This window comes from Cricetulus griseus, chromosome 2 (genome assembly GCF_003668045.3).
Source record: "Cricetulus griseus strain 17A/GY chromosome 2, alternate assembly CriGri-PICRH-1.0, whole genome shotgun sequence".
NCBI lineage: Eukaryota > Metazoa > Chordata > Mammalia > Rodentia > Cricetidae > Cricetulus > Cricetulus griseus.
The window spans coordinates 264,846,720-264,862,653 of NC_048595.1; the positions used below are offsets into that span (position 1 = coordinate 264,846,720).

General features: G+C 43.7%; 1 protein-coding gene across 1 annotated transcript in view; it reads left to right on the top strand.

Moving 5' to 3' along the window:
- The window catches only part of Snx3 (sorting nexin 3), a 31,575-nt gene extending 18,551 nt beyond the window's left edge, over nucleotides 1-13,024 (top strand). The window contains exons 2-4 of the mRNA XM_027402234.2: nucleotides 5,566-5,661; nucleotides 9,894-10,018; nucleotides 12,458-13,024. Coding sequence (XP_027258035.1) covers nucleotides 5,566-5,661; nucleotides 9,894-10,018; nucleotides 12,458-12,563 — 327 coding nt within the window. The 3' untranslated portion in view covers nucleotides 12,564-13,024. The remainder of the gene's footprint in view (nucleotides 1-5,565; nucleotides 5,662-9,893; nucleotides 10,019-12,457) is intronic.
- Nucleotides 13,025-15,934: the final 2,910 nt, after the last annotated feature.

Below are 15,934 nucleotides of genomic sequence, written 5' to 3' on the forward strand. Positions count from 1 at the left end.
CAGCTGTTTCTGTGGGTTTCCCCTTTGCTCATCACTCCTCTCTCTCTGTAACTGTATTCCAGGAGTTTAGCTCGGTGTTTATCTGTATATCTCTGCTTCTGCTTCTATCAGCTATTGGGTGAAGGCTCTAGGATGTCAATTAAGGTAGTCATCATTCTCATTATAGAGGAAGGGCATTTAATGTAGCCTCTCCACTATTGCTTAGATTCTTAGTTGGGGTCATCTTTGTGGATTCCTGGGAATTTCCCTAGTGAAAGGTTTCCTGTTAAGCCCATAATGGCTTGGCTTCCTCTATCAAGGTATCTCTTTCCTTGCTCTCCTCGTCTGAAAAGAACAGGTTTTAGAGGATGGGGAAAAGATGCTATCTTGAAAGAGGAAAAGAAAGGACTGTGTGAGCAGTGGGTGGTTTAATTCTCACCTACGTATAGCCCTGGACTGAAGCCCATGCTCAGAAAGAAAGGTGGAGGTTGGGGGGAGAGAGAAGAACCGGGAAGGAGACAAAGTTAGTTGCATTGGAGAAACCTGGCATGAAAGAGACTACTTTAATGTGAACCAAGTGCCCTTTGAGCACTGAAGTAGGGTGGGGCCTCAGAAAGCATTAGCATCCCCACCGAACTAGTCAGGACTAGGGAACTAGTCATGATGGAGTTAAAGTGGATCTTACAATGATCAAGGCAACTTGTTTTCTAGATTTATGTGTATGATTGTTTTGCCTCTGTGTGTGTGTGTGTGGGGGGGTGCATACATGTGCGTATATGTACCACGTGTAGGCCTTTTGTCCACAGAGTTCAGAAGAGGACTCTTGGTCCTCTGGAGTTACAGAATGCTGTGGGTTCTGGGGACCAACTCTAGGTTCTTTGGAAGAGTAGCCAGTGCTGCCAAATGTTGAGCCATCTGACTAGCCCCAGGAAAACTTTATTTTTGAGACACGTAGCACAGGCTGACCTAAAACTTCTTGTGTTGCTGAGGCTGACTTTGAATATCTGATCCCTGGCCCCTCTAATTCTGGAATTACTAGATGTCACCACAGTTGATTAGGAGAAACTTTGACAGGCATCTTACTCAAGCTCAGTATTCTAAATGTAGGGGGAAAATAAGAATTCAGTTGTTGGATTTTAAGAGTGCTAGAGGGGTCTTATACATACTGGTCAAGTACTCTCCTATCACCGACTGCATCCTAGCCCAGAGTTCCTGCCAAGTTTGTCAGAACTCCAGAGTAGCACTTGTACAAGAGAATTATAGCCAGCTGAGTAAACCTAAAAGATCATTTCTAAATATATAAACTACTAGCTAATATAGAAGGGAGGAGCCTTTCCCCTCCTTCCTCACTCAATTAGAGAGACTCAGATATAATCATGATTGTGTCAAAAGTTCAAAAGGGAAAATGGAAGGGAAAATGAGCTGAGTTGGCACTCTTCCCTCAACATTGTACCTGTAAGCTTGATATGTTGTTTCAGAGATTAACTTTACAGACTTCCGTACCCAGAAGTATGAAAATTCTTGGGGACCTCTTTTCACAGGCTTGATCTTAACATACTGAATAAAGAGAGCAGTTAATCCCTTTTGTAAAGTAATTTGAGAGGAGGGTGTTCAGAATGTAAAATCTCACCTGCAGAAAGCGCTTAGCTCAGTAAAGACCTTTCTGTCTTTAGACACTTACAAAGACTTAATATTTTAATGCGGAAGGGTGAACCTGGTTAAAAAGCCAATGGGTGAAATTAGAGAGAAATAATCCAGTGCTTTCTTTTGGGAATTATCGTCCTGCTCTCCAGGGGACCTGCGTTTTTCCTTCTGAGGAATGAGAATGCCCCTCTGTGTAGCTAGCCTCTACTCTAAACACTAGTTTGACTTTAGTATAGGAAGAGTCTTGTTAGGCGCAGTTTTGCTCCTAGTCAGAAATACAATGAACAAATGTTGTGGTTACCTGGGAAAGAAAACTCAAGTGCTTTTAAACCTCTTGTGAGATTAGGTTTCATGCTTGAAACCTATACACTGTTATGCCCAATAGCATCTGTAGAAGGCTCCACGCTCTTAAGTTATACAACGTAGAAGTTAATACACTGGAAAAATTGACACCACTACAGAATGAACTTAAGGTCCTGAATAGAAAGCCTTTCTTCTGCTGAGTGACAGCTTATTTACTGGTGGCATTAAGGTTAGCAGACAAGGAGCGTTTTCTTAGCAGTGGATGCTACAACATGATGCCTTGATATCCAAAGAGGGGAGGCTTTCCTCCAGGTGCCTCTTAATTTTTTTTTTCAAGTTTACAGTTCCCCAAGTGCAAATACTGAATTAAGAACAAAATTCACCCAAGAGAGTGGGTAATATTAAGTGGAATTTTGATAGAGCTTGCCATTTAGTATATTAAATCATTTCTGAACTCTACAGACTTTGTGACAGGCATCTCTGTGGATCCTAGGCTGGCCTTGCACTTGACATCCTGCTTTGCCTCCTGAGTACAAGGATTTTAATTCTTACATGCATATTAAAAATATTTTTGTTCTGTTAATGTTTTTGTTTTTGTTGTTGTTGTTGTTCGAGACAGGGGTTTCTCTGTGTAGCTTTGGAGCCTATCCTGGCACTCGTTCTGGAGACCAGGCTGGCCTTGAACTCACAGAGATCCGCCTGCCTCTGCCTCCCGATTAAAGGTGCTGTTAATGTTTTTTTTTTTTTAATCATAAATCATTTTAATGGATTTTGTAGCTTTTTTTTTTTCCCTCTACTAGTGCTTGAACTGAACCCAGAGCCTTAGCTTTTCAGTTAAGGGCCCTACTACTGAAATGCACCCCAGCCAGTTCCTGTTTGTTTTTAACATCTATGTATTTCTGTGTGCATACATGATGAGCCCAATACCCATGTGGAAGTCAGAGGACAGCTTTCAGTAGTTAGTTCTCACCTCTGCTGTGTGAGTTCCAGGAATTGAATTTGGGCTTGGTAGAAAGTGCACCTTTACCTGCCTAAGACCCTCTTGTCACCCAAGAAAGAAAAGCTAGATCGGGCATGGTGGCAAACACCTTTAATCCCAATGTTTTGGAAGGCGGAGACAGGCAGTTATCTGTGTGGTCAATACCAGTTTTCTCATAGTTCTGTGATAGTCAGTTATAGAGAGGGGCCTTGTCTTACCCCACACACACATCCAATCCCCCCCCCAAGTGGGTTAGAAATAGCAACAAATAGTCTTTGCAGTCTAGAAATTGTGTTGCATTAGAACTACCTCAGCTTGCTAGGCATCATGTTCTTTTTGTTTTTGTTTTGCTTTGAGACAGGATTTCTCCATGTAGCCCTAGCTATCCTGGAATTTACTGTGATCAGGCCGGCTTTGAACTTACCTCCAAAGTACTGGGATTAAAGGCACTTGACAGCATGCCCAGTTATGCTCTCAGTTCTTAAATATGCTCTCTTCCTGTAAAAATCTGGCTCTGTAAGCCTAGTTTACCCTCTATAACTTAATTTTAACTTCACATAGGTGAACATACTCTACTGTTGAGCTACAGCCCTTCTTAATTGCCTTTTTTCAAGATGTGTGTGAATATGGGTATGTGCCCACAGAGGCCAGAGGAAAGATACTGGATCTCTTGGAGCCCAGGTACTGGTGGTTGTGATCCACCCAGAAAAATGGGTGCAGGGAACTAAACTTGAGTCCTCTACTAGAGTAGTACTTGCTCTTAACTGCTGAACCATCTCTCCAGCCCCCTTAGTTGTCTTTTTATGTTAGGTGGGTTACTTGGCTTTGTTGTTTGGCTCTTAATTCTCTAGTACTGATAAGTAAAGAAATCGTAACACTTTTCCTGGACGTTTTTTGGCATTTTTAAAGAAACCAATTAAAGATAATATTTAAGGTTCAGGGAGATGGATCAGCAAATAAAAGTGCTTGCCATGCAAGCCTGAGGACATGAATTCAATCCTCTAGAACCCATGCTAAAAGCTGGATGACATTGTGGCAGGCCTGGTGGAGCCATAAGAATTAGTCAGAACTTGCAGACAGATAGTCAGGAATAGACAGCCAGCTTAGTCGCTAAAACAATAGACTCTACATCAAATGAGGTAGAAGGAAAGAACTAGCTCAAAGTGTTGTTCTTCCACATGCACAACCAAACACTCTTTTTTTTTTTAATTTATTTATTAGTTCTAGTTAGGGAACAAGCTTGTTTCACATGTGAGTCCCTTCTCCCTCTCTCTTCCCTCCCCCATCCCTCCTCCCCCACCCCCAGCCCCCCCCCACCCCATCCACCCACCACTCCCCAGGCAGGGTAGGGCCCTCAACGGGGGCTCTGCAAAGTCCACCAAATCTTCCTGTGCTGGTCCTGGGCCCTTCCCCATGTGTCCAGGGCCAGAGTGTAACCCTTCACGTGGGATGGGCTCTCAAAGTCCCTTCTTGCACCAGGGAAAAATACTAATCCACCACCAGAGGCTCCCTGGAGTGCAGAGGCCTCCTTATTGACATCCATGTTCAGGGGTCTGGATCAGTCTTGTACTGGCCTCCCCGACAGCATCTGGGGTCGATGTGCTCTCCCTTGTTCAGGCCAATTGTTCCTGTGGGTTTCTCCAATCTGGTACAGACCCCTTCACTCTTCATTCCTCCCTCTCTTCAACTAAATTCCAGATTTCAGCTCATTGTATATCTGTGGATGTCTGTCTCTGCTTTCATCAGCCACTGGATGAGGGCTCTAGGATGGCATAAAGAGAAGTCATCAATCTCATTTTTGGGGAAGGGTTTTTAGGTTATCCTCTCCACCATTGCCTGGATTGTCAGATGGTGTCATTCTTGTAGGTCTCTGGAGATCTCCCTGGTTCCAGATCTCTTTTCGGACCTATAGTGGCTCCCTCTGATATAGTACCTCTCATCCTGCTCTCTCTCCTCTATTCTTTCCCCAACTCAATATTCTGCCCCTCCATTTCCTCTCCTCTACTCCTCTTCTCTTGCTCTAATTTTAGCAGCTCCCTCCCCCCTACCCTCATGCTCCCAATTAGTTCAGGAGTTCATGCCACTTCCATTCCTGGGGACCATTTATCCCTTGGAGTCCTTCATGTTTCCTAGTATCTTTGGTGAAGAGGATTATAGGCCGGTAATCCTTTGCTCTATGTCTAAAATTCATATATGAGTGAGTACATACCATGTGTTTGTCTTTTTGTGACTGGGTTACCTCACTCACCAAACATTCTTATACACGTAAGATACATGAATTTCAAAGGAGAATAAAAAAGAAGGCTGTATTTTTAGACTGGAGATGTGGCTCTGCCTAGTGTGCAAAGCTGTGGGTTCATTCCCAGCACTGTAGAGAAAAGAAGAGTTAATGCCTGGCCAGGGCAGGATGATAGCAAGTTCAAGGCCTACTTGACTACAGTGAGTGGTAGTCAGGGCTTAGCCTGGGAACTTAGTGTATCTGGTCTCAAAATTAGCTTGGAAGGGAGGGCTGGAGACAGCTTGGTGGTAGTGTGCTTCTTACCTTACAAATCTGTGAATTTATTGTTTGTCATGTTACCAATGTGGCGGACATCTTCCACCCTTTCAGAAATGAAATGCCTTAATGTGCTTAAACTTAGGAGTGACTGTTCTCTTTTCAGACAAATCTTCCTATCTTCAAGCTGAAGGAATCTACTGTTAGAAGAAGATACAGTGATTTTGAATGGCTTCGAAGTGAACTAGAAAGAGAGAGCAAGGTAAGAATTGTTTATAATGTAGCAGTTCTTTGACTTACAATGTAACTTTAAAGCAAAACATGCCAGTTCTAACTGAAGATCTCCAGAATGTATCTTAAAGTGGGTGAAAGCCAGTATAGGACTTAGTGTAAATGGGCCTATCTCAACTTGTAAAGGAGAGTAGAGGAATAGTCGTCCACTTTGTCTCAGAGCTCTTTCCCTTCTGTGCTCAACAGCGCAATTTGCTGTTCCTTCTTCCTCTTCTTCAATGTTAGTATATTTTCCAGTTTTGTTTGACTCATAGTCAGCATTTTTATTATCCCACATGTATGTAGAAATTTCATGAAATGTTGATCCTAGGTATGTTACATCAGTATTCAGATAAGCTTGGCAGTGGGTATCAGGACTAATGTACAGGTGTGTGCTTACGAAGGCACACAGAGGTCGACTTTCCATGCTTTCCACTATCGAATCACCCTGCACCTGACCTTTGAGGCACTGTCTCTCACTGAACCTCACTGGCGTTTTAGCTAGGCTGGCTGGCTGGTAAGCCCGCCCCTAGGTCTACTTCCTCCATCCCCAAGTTCTGGGGTTGTAGGCACTGGCACTCCTGAGTTTAATATGGATACTAGGAATCTGAACTCAAGTTCTCATGCTACACCCTGGCCCCCAGATCAGGTATTTGTTTATTTTTTGAAACAGAGCATCCTGTAACCTAGAATGGCTTCTGTGTAGCTAAGGATGACACTGACCTCTTGATTCCTGTCTCTTACCTCCTGAATGCTAGAATACAGCCGCATGCTGTCACACCTAGTTACATGTGCTGTTGGGGGGACCAAGCAGGACAGGTGCATATGAGGGGAATACACTACAACTGAGCTACGTCCCCAGCCCAGATTTTAAATGGTGACTGTGGCCCACTGGTGCACTGCTGCCTGTGCTTTGACAGACACCATTGTCTATCTTGCTAAGGATGGTCTTCTCTTAGAAGACAATTTTGAGGTTATTTTGTTACTAGAATGTAGCAGGAAGTTACTGAAGTAAATGAAAGGTTGTGTTACTTTTTGAAGCTCAGGGAAATAAAAATGGAAGTAAAGGAGAAACCCTTAACTGGGAGAGGGGGGTTGGAAGCAGAGGTGAGCGCAGGGATGTGCCTGGGGTGCAGTGTACATCGGCAGACTGATCGAGCCTGCTTCTTCTGGGAGTTACAGATGCAGCTCTGAATAAACTGATTCCTTTTAATGCTCTCACGTTCTAGAAGACAACTTGTGATGGTGGAGAGGAGGTAGAGACCTGGCCTTAAAGAAGTAGTGCACTCTCTCCTAACTTAGTCATAGACTGTAACTCAACTGGAGGTCTGCGTACACAAAGCAGACAGACAAATGGGCTTTAGAGTTAGAAAGCCTGACAATAGCTCCCAGTGGCTCGTGATATATTGAGCATGTGTTTGTTCTCCTGGGTACCAAGAACATATTAAGGATGTAGCAGTTTAGGGGCCAGAGTATAGCTCAGTGACACACACTCATGCACAGGGTCTTAGTTTGTTCTCCCACACCTGAGAAGCCGTAAATATTGTATTGCTGTATCTGTGAGTATGGACTAGCAGAGTGTTGTGCAGTTTAAAGGCTAGCTAGCCTATGGGGTTGTTTTGTTTTGGCTTTTGGTTTTGGTTTTTTTTTCAAGACTGGGTCTCTCTATGCAGCCTGGAACTAACTCTGTGTATCAGGCTGTCTTCGAATTCACAGAGATCCACCTTTCTCTGCCTCCCAAGTGCTGGGATTAAAGGCATGCACTACTATGCCTGGCTTGACCTATGTTTTTGTTTTTGTTTTGTTTTTTAAGATTTTTTCAAAGATTTTTATTTATTATGTATACAACATTCTGCTTCCATGTGTATCTGCACACCAGAAGAGGGCACCAGATCTCATTATAGATGGTTCTTAGCCACCATGTGGTTGCTGGGAATTGAACTCAGGACCTCTGGAAGATCAGCCAGTGCTCTTAGCCAGTGAACCATCTTTCCAGTCCCCATTGATTATTTTTCATTTGCTGCCCTAGGAATGGAGCCCAGAGGCCTCACATGTTAAAAGAGTGCCCTTCCACAAAAATAGACCCTATCCCTATCAGTTCATCATTTGATAGTAAGCTTACCGTTCTTGAATAAACACCTAGGATCATGTTGGTGATTTGCATAACTACATTTTTTACTACATTTGGGTGTGTATTTACACATGTGCTGTCATGAGTGCCACAGAGGTCACAGGACAGCTTGCAGGAGTGAGCTCTCCTTTCCCAGTGTAGGCACTGGGCACTGAACTCAGATCATCAGCCTTGGCAGCAAGTGCCTTTACCTCCTGATCCATCTTGCCAGCCCATAACTGTACCCCCACTCTCTTTGAAAGCAGTCTATGGAGCTCAGACTAGCCTCCAGCTCACCTTGTAGCCCCAGTTGGCCTTTGAACTCCCAAGTACAAGCGATCATCTTCAGTCATCCTCCTGTGTGAGGCGTACATGTGCACCATTGGACCAGTGCAGCTGTAGCCAGCACTGTGAGCATTCTGCAGCTCTCCATTGCTATTCTTATTCTTGGTTTATCACATATGGAGTGATATCATTGTGTTTTTGCTTTTCACTGGCTGATACTACTGCTGACCTTTTCATTTACTTATTGGCTAGTTGTGTATGTTCTTTGGAGAAATGATTACAGAGATCCTTTGCCTGTTTAACTAGGTTGCCTTTTTCTTATAGCGTTCTTTCTGAAGTGTAAAAAACAGAACAACCCTAAGTTTCTTTTGCATGTGTATCTGCACTGCAGCCTCTGTGGGTGGTTTTCCTTTGTACCTTTGGGACTACCTAAGCATCTTGGGAATCTAGACTCTGAAAATTTTACTCTCATCATTTTAAGAGCAGTACACATGGGTTATTCTATGTATTTGTATTTTTATGTAAGGCCTAAGCTAGAAACTAAGTGACATTCAGTACCTGTGTTTGTCATTATGGCTTGATTCTTTAGCTTTTGTCTTAACATACTTAACTTTCAACATTATACTCCTTTTTCCCCACATGCACAAGCATGTTCTTGGATTCACAGATTTGAACGTAAGAAGTGTTTGTTTGTTCCAGTCAGGGACTCATGTAGCCTCAAGCTCACTATGTATAACTGAAAGATAACCCTATCTTTTCCTCCTGCCTCTACATATTAAAATTATGGATGTGCCCTGCTACTCCTGGCTGTAAATTGATAAGAATTGTAATTATCTGCAGACGTGTCACTGTCAGTAGAGTGTTTGCCTAGGCTGTACAAAGACCCGAGTTAGTCCAGTTCCCAGTGCTACACAGACCCAACATGGCGGCACACATGGTAATCCCAGCCTAGGAGGCTCAGAAGCAGAAAGGTCCTTAGCTACATAATGAATTTGAGGCCATCCTGGGCTACATGAGTCCCTGCCCTAAAAAGACAAAAGGAAAGGAATTCTAATAAAATCTTTTCATACATTGGATCTATGTTGATGAGCTGACTGGGGAAAAGACACTTGCCTGGTGACCTCAGTTCAGTCTCTGGAGCTCATGATGAAGAAAAGAACTGTCCTGCAGGGTGTCCATAGGAACCTGGGCCTCGCTCCTACTGGCAAGAACTCCAGCACTGAGCTGCCTTCTCAGCCTTCTGTGTGTTTCTTTTCAGTTGTGTCTCCACGCTGTGTTTCATACTTGGTTGTTGTTGCTGCAGGGTCTCATGTAGCCCTGGCTGGCCTGGAACTCAGTGAGATCTGCCTGCATCTCCAAGGGCTGGGATTAAAAGCATGCACCACCACCACCACCACCACCACCACCACCACCACCACCACCACCACCACCACCGTTTATAAATTTTCCTTTAAAAAAAATTATGCATTGGTGTTTTGCTATGGATGTCAAATCACCTGGAACTGGTGTTACAGGCAGTTTGAGCTGCCATGTGGGTACTGAGACTTGAACCTGGGTCCTCTAGAAGAATAGCCAGTGCTCCTAACTGCTGATCCATCTCCCAGCCTCATAAAATTTCCTTTTTATTTTATTTATTCAGAGAGAGAAAGAGGGAGAGGGTGTGTGTGTGTGTGAGAGAGAGAGAGACAGACAGACAGACAGTCCGTGAGTGCCACACTGCATGTGTGGAGGTCAGAAGACAGCTTGTGGGTTTGGCTTTCTCCCCTCCTCTCACTAAGAATGCCCTGGGCTGTCATCAGCAAGGATTCACTGTGCTGGTATTGTTTCAGGTTGTAGTTCCCCCACTCCCTGGGAAGGCGTTTTTGAGGCAGCTTCCTTTTAGAGGAGACGATGGAATATTTGACGACAATTTCATCGAGGAAAGGAAGCAAGGGCTGGAACAGTTTATAAACAAGTAAGTACTTGCCATCCCCAGGGAACGGTGACAGCAGCATTTTGAGACATTCCATGACAACTAGCTGCTATTTATTTACTTACTTACTTATCTATTTGGTGTTTTGTGTGTTTGGATGCTTTGCCTGCATGTGTGTCTGTTTCCCATGCATACTGGGAATGGAACCCAGGTCTTCTACAAGAGCAGTCAATGCTCTTGACTGCTGAGCTGTCTCTTCAACTACTTGTTGTTAGATCTGTGCTCACTGACTTTGCTTCTGGCCATTTCCTGACTTTGTTGACTTTGTACTATTTAAACCAAGCACAAGTATCTCCAAGTTGAACACCATGTGGCAAATGCTGACACTCTGGAGTGGTTGAAGTGAGGGATTTTGTGTTGACCTGTGTTTTATATTTGTTGTTCTTGGATAATTTATGCAAATTACATTTAAAATTGCATCATTCAGAAAATAGTTTTACTCGTGATTTTGATTTAAGGTATGTTCTCATGTGAATAATAAAATGTACAATACATTTGCAATCATTTTTTTGATTGCAAGTAGCAATATTATCAGCATGTTTTATGTAAAAGTATACATCAAAATTTTTTTTCATGGCAAAATGTTTTCTTTTGAAAAATGTAAGAAAATTTAAGATTGTTTGTCTTTTAGCAACTGTTGATAAGCTCAAACCAATATTTTTTTCTTTTTTTTTTTTTGGTTTTTCGAGACAGGGTTTCTCTGTGTAGCTTTGGAGCCTATCCTGGCACTCGCTCTGGAGACCAGGCTGGCCTCGAAATCAGAGAGATCTGCCTGCCTCTGCCTCCCGAGTGCTGGGATTAAATGAGTGCACCACCAACTTGACCCAATATTCTTTTCTATTTGTTTCTTTGTTTTTGTTTTATTTGAGACAAGGTTTCTCTCTGTGTCCCTGGCTATCCTGGAATTTGCTCTGTAGACCAGGCTGGCCTCAAACTCAGAGATCCACCTGTGTCTGCTTTTAAGTGATGGGATTAAAGGCCTGCACCACCACTACCTGCCTGGCTCTTGCTTTTAAAAGATGTGGCCCAGCACTTGGGAAGCTGAGCAGAAGTATTGTAGGGTCAAGCCCAGCTGGGGCTTCAGGGAGAAGGATGAAGGAGGGAAAGGAGTGAGGCAGACAAACAGATGGACAGACCAATGCTCAGGCACTGCTCATTGTTGTCCCTGACCTGGGCTGTGGCAGTCCTCCAGGCCTTCTTTGAGTAGCTGAGACTGCAGGCATGCCACTGTCCACTGTGATTATGTATCAGTGGTTCTGTCATAATTAGCCAGGTCTTAGCAGATGCTGCTCTGTGAGCACACACATCCATTTTAACTGATGGTTTGGTAACTGAGTGGTGAACAGAAGTTAACCTACTGTAGCACACTGGTCTCACTGTATAGCTCAGGTCTCACCATGTAACCCAGGCTGACCTTGCACTCTCCACAAGATGATGAGATGACAAGCTTTCACCACCACACTCCTGCAGCTCCCTTTTTGTGAGCATTCTCTTTTAAAAGGCAAGGCTAAACTTGCACTGAATACAGGTTGGATTGCCAGTTACAGAGGAAAACTTAGAGGTGAGAAAAGGACAGAAAAAAGAGAAAAGCAAAAACCTGAACATTTCTGTTTGTTTGTTAGTGTTTGTTTACTATTGAGTTTCCTGTATTTCTAATTAAAACATATCCTGTCATATTTTTACTTTATCTTCTTATATTTGCCCAAGCTAAGAGCCTCCTTGCTTAGCCTCCCATGTACTGGGATTACAGGCATGGGGTAGCATGCTGGTTTGGGTCCTGCATCTTTCCAGTGAACTATTTCATGTGTAATGATAAAATACAAGTTTCTTAGGCATGTACCAACTAATTGAAAAACTAATTGGATACATGTTTCAGAAACACTACAAAGTTTTAAGAGTTATGTTTACTTGTGTGTTTGTGTGTTCCCATCTCAGTGCATATGTGAAGGTTAAAAGGTAATTTGCGGCGTCATTTCTTCCCTTCTACCATGTGGGGTTCTGGGGATTGAACCCAGGTCATCAGACTTGGCCTAAAGCACCTCTAAAATACTTTTAAAATCACTTTATGAGGCTGGAGAGATGGCTCAGTGATTAAGAGCACTGCCTGCTCTTGCAAAGGTCCTGAGTTCAATTCCCAGCAACCACATGGTGGCTCACAACCATGTGTAGTGAAATCTAGTACCCTCTTCTGGCCTGCAGACATACATGCGGGCAGAACACTGTGTACATAATAAATAAATAAATCTCTTTTTTAAATCACTTTATGGACCAAAGGAAAAGACTGTTATAGTTTTATGGGGTAGTTTGGAATAATAACTTACAAATCGTACATATTTCCTAACCTTAAAATGTGTTTGTTTTGACCCCTCCTACACCATCTTTAATAAACACAGGACTAAAATTTGTATTTTTTATTCCCAGGGTCGCTGGTCATCCTCTGGCCCAGAATGAACGTTGTCTTCACATGTTTTTACAGGATGAAATAATAGATAAAAGCTATACTCCATCTAAAATAAGACATGCCTGAGTTTGGAAAGAAGAGGCAAACACGAGACCATTAACAATTGATCCACACCAATGAAGAAGTTGTAACTAACGTAGCATGCTGCACAGACACTGGCCTAACATGCCCTGGGTATACTAACACTCAACGCTCCCTCCCTTTCATTTCCTTTTCTTTTGGCAGTTGACAAGAAGTTCATTTGCTTTAGTGAAAACTCCCTCGTTGAGCCTCTCTCACTCGCTCTTCCTTGCTGTGTCTGTGTACACACTATAGCCTCACAAGCCCCATAGACCTGCGCTGTTCTAACTAAAGTTGCTGACTTGGTCTTATTTGCAGTTTCTGTGTCATGTTTGCTTCTTGAGTCTGACTGACTAGAGTATTTCTCCTTCCCGTTAGTGTGTGATGTCACCACATGGTCCTCATTTCTGCGCAGGATTAAAGGTGCACGACACCATTTGTCTTCAGTGCCACACATATGTGGTGTACTTTGTGTGCAGAGTGTCTTTCTTCTGGCCTGTAATTTCCTTCACATGGAAGATTAATGAGGGAAATCTTTATATTCTGTATAAAAACAAAATCAAATTTATATACTAAAATCATTTGTCTAAAAATTTAAGTTGTTTTCAAATAAAAGTTGAAATGCATTTCTGGTGTGCACTGATTGCATGGCCTGCAGAGCCTGTCCTTTCCCCATGGCTTTGTACTCAGCTCCCTCACTGAGAGGGATTATGTGCTAATTATATACTTCTCCTTCCCGTAACCCCACTCCTCTTTAAATGGGGGTGATATCCAATGTGCCAGCACCCTTTGAATGGGGTGTTTTCTTAAACAACAGCAAGGGGATGGATGCACTGAGCAGCATTCCTCAGGCTTACTGCTGTTGGGAAGGGCTGTGTTTGAGAAGTCATTCTCTAAAGGCCTTTTAAGATAGTATGGCCTCCTGTTTGTCAGCGGTTGTTCCCCAGGGAACTTATCGAGAGTGCTAAGTGGCAGGTGCATGCTCTCTGTAATTTGGCTTGTGCTAGTGGCACACTTCTCCTTTGAGGAGAGAGGAGCACGGCCTTGGCGGTCTGACTTACATAAACGACAAGACCAGAAAATGTATGTGTTTTGACCAGACTTAGTGACTGGAATGTAGTTTTAGTCTACACATTTGCACATCAGGTGGTCTGGGGCCCCATTGTGATTGGGTGTTAAGTTCCTGGAAGAGGAAAGGCTATCCTCCAACCCAAGGCATCTTTTCTGGAGACTGACCTCAAACTATAATCCTCCTGCCTCAGCCTCCCAAATGCTGGAATCACAGGCATGTACCAACACACTCAAACTTGAGACAATATGAGAAGAAACTAGCTTCAGTCTTTGTCGAACTAGGATATCCACAAGCAAACTACAGATGTGATGAAGTCACAGCTTCAGTAAATGGCCTCTTGTTGGTCAGAACACTTTTAAAATTTCATAAAACCAGTTGTTTGAACCACTACAAGATGGTATGAAGCAGCCAGGCGTGGTCAGCACCTGTAAACCCAGCATTCAGGAAGCAGAGGCAAGAGGATTATATTGAGTGCTGGAGTTAATTTGGACTACATAGCAAAACTGTTTCAGTAATAGAAGAAAGGTGTGTACTGTGTAGGTACAGAGATGGTTCTGTGGTTAACATTTCTGCTCTTGCAAAGAACCCTGATCCAGTTCCCAGCATGCATATCCAGCAGCTCACTGATGGCCTGGAACCCCAGCTCCAGGCGATCCAGGACCCTCTTCTGACCTTCAAGGATTGCTGCACTCAAGTGAATAACCTCTCAGAGCCTCAGAGACACAGGATTTAAAATAAAAGCAAATTATCTTTTAAAAAGGTAGAAAAGAGCCAGGCAGTAGTGGTGCACACCTTTATCCCAGCACTGGTGAGGCAGACGCAGGCGGATTTCTGTGAGTTCGAGGCCAACTTGGTCTACAGAGTGAGTTCCAGGACAGGCTCCAAAGCAATACAGAGAAACCCTGTCTTGGGGGGAAGAAAAGGCAACTGGGAAGGGGGTAAAGTGCTTGTTACCCAAGCATAAGGACTGGAGTTCATATTCCGAGAACCCATATAAATTCCAGGTGGCGAGTCACCGCCTGTAATCCCAGCATGCATGCCATATATATGAATGAGAGTAGTCAAAGAAGGCCCCAGCTTTGACTTTGGGTCTCCATATTAGTGTGCACATGCTCAGTGCACCCATACACAGATGCTAACACAAAAAGCAACAAATTTGATTCCAGTGAGCCAGAGTGATACCATCAAGGCTGTCCATTTTTGCTAATCAAACTAGAAGGGGGCTCTCATAATGGCTCATCAAGTAAAGGTGCTTGCTGCCAAGCCTGAGGGTATGAGTTTGATGCTTGGGACCGACATGGAGAAGAAGAGAGCCCACTACCGTCTGTTGCCCTCTGACCATGTTTACACCTAAACATACAGGCTGAATTTGAGATTAAAAATTCAAACTGTAGCCAGGCATGGTGGTACACATAGTGTGTAGAGCCTGGGACAGGTGACTAAGGAACGTAAGGCCTTGTGTCCGTCCACTTCTGCCTGCTGTAGTCCATACCAGCAGGGCCTTTAATGACTCACAGGGGGCTTGGGGACTGGTTTCAAATGTCCCTGGTGGGGCTTATGTTTTGAGTATGTGTCACCAACTGTTGGTGTGGTTATTGAGGGTTTTGGGGTTAGGTGGGAGGTCAGGGGAGACGTCAGGAAGTGAACTCCTGGCTGGTGAAAGTAACTCAGTAGTTACTTTGTTCTGTGGACAAGAACCCTGGCTTTCCATGCAGTTGTTGGCAGCATGAAAGTCTGGGTTTCCAGAGGTCATCTGTCTGCCACGGTGCGGAAGGCACAGTGGTAGCTAAACATGAGTGAAGACATGAGTGTATGGGGTTTGGATTTAAGTTTGGCTTCAAGTAATTAAATATCTGTTACTCTGTAAAACTGAGCCAGGGGCCTCTTTTAACTTCCCAGGAAGTCCTCAGATAGGTTGGGCACTCCCCTGACAGGGCCTATGATGATGGCCATATCTGAACCATATTTGGCCAACTTCATCTTTAAAATCAGGAAATTAAGAAAAAGTATTATCAGACCTTGAGAAATTATTTTTATTAATGTATAGTAAGCAGTTTCTATTCTGAACTCACAGAAATATGCCCTTGGTCTGGAGGCTAGGAGCCGATTTCACAATCCCAAAAGGGCATTTAGAACTGCCTTCACTGTCAGAGTCAGTGCTGAGGGTGGAAATGGTCCCATGAACTCAATGACGATGTGGGCAAGAGAGGTCAGACTCACAGCAAATGTGAGGACAGGAAAGGGACACGGGTTTCAAGCGGAGGGACAGAGTGGCCATTCAGAGTCAGGTGTGCTGCTTCTGAGG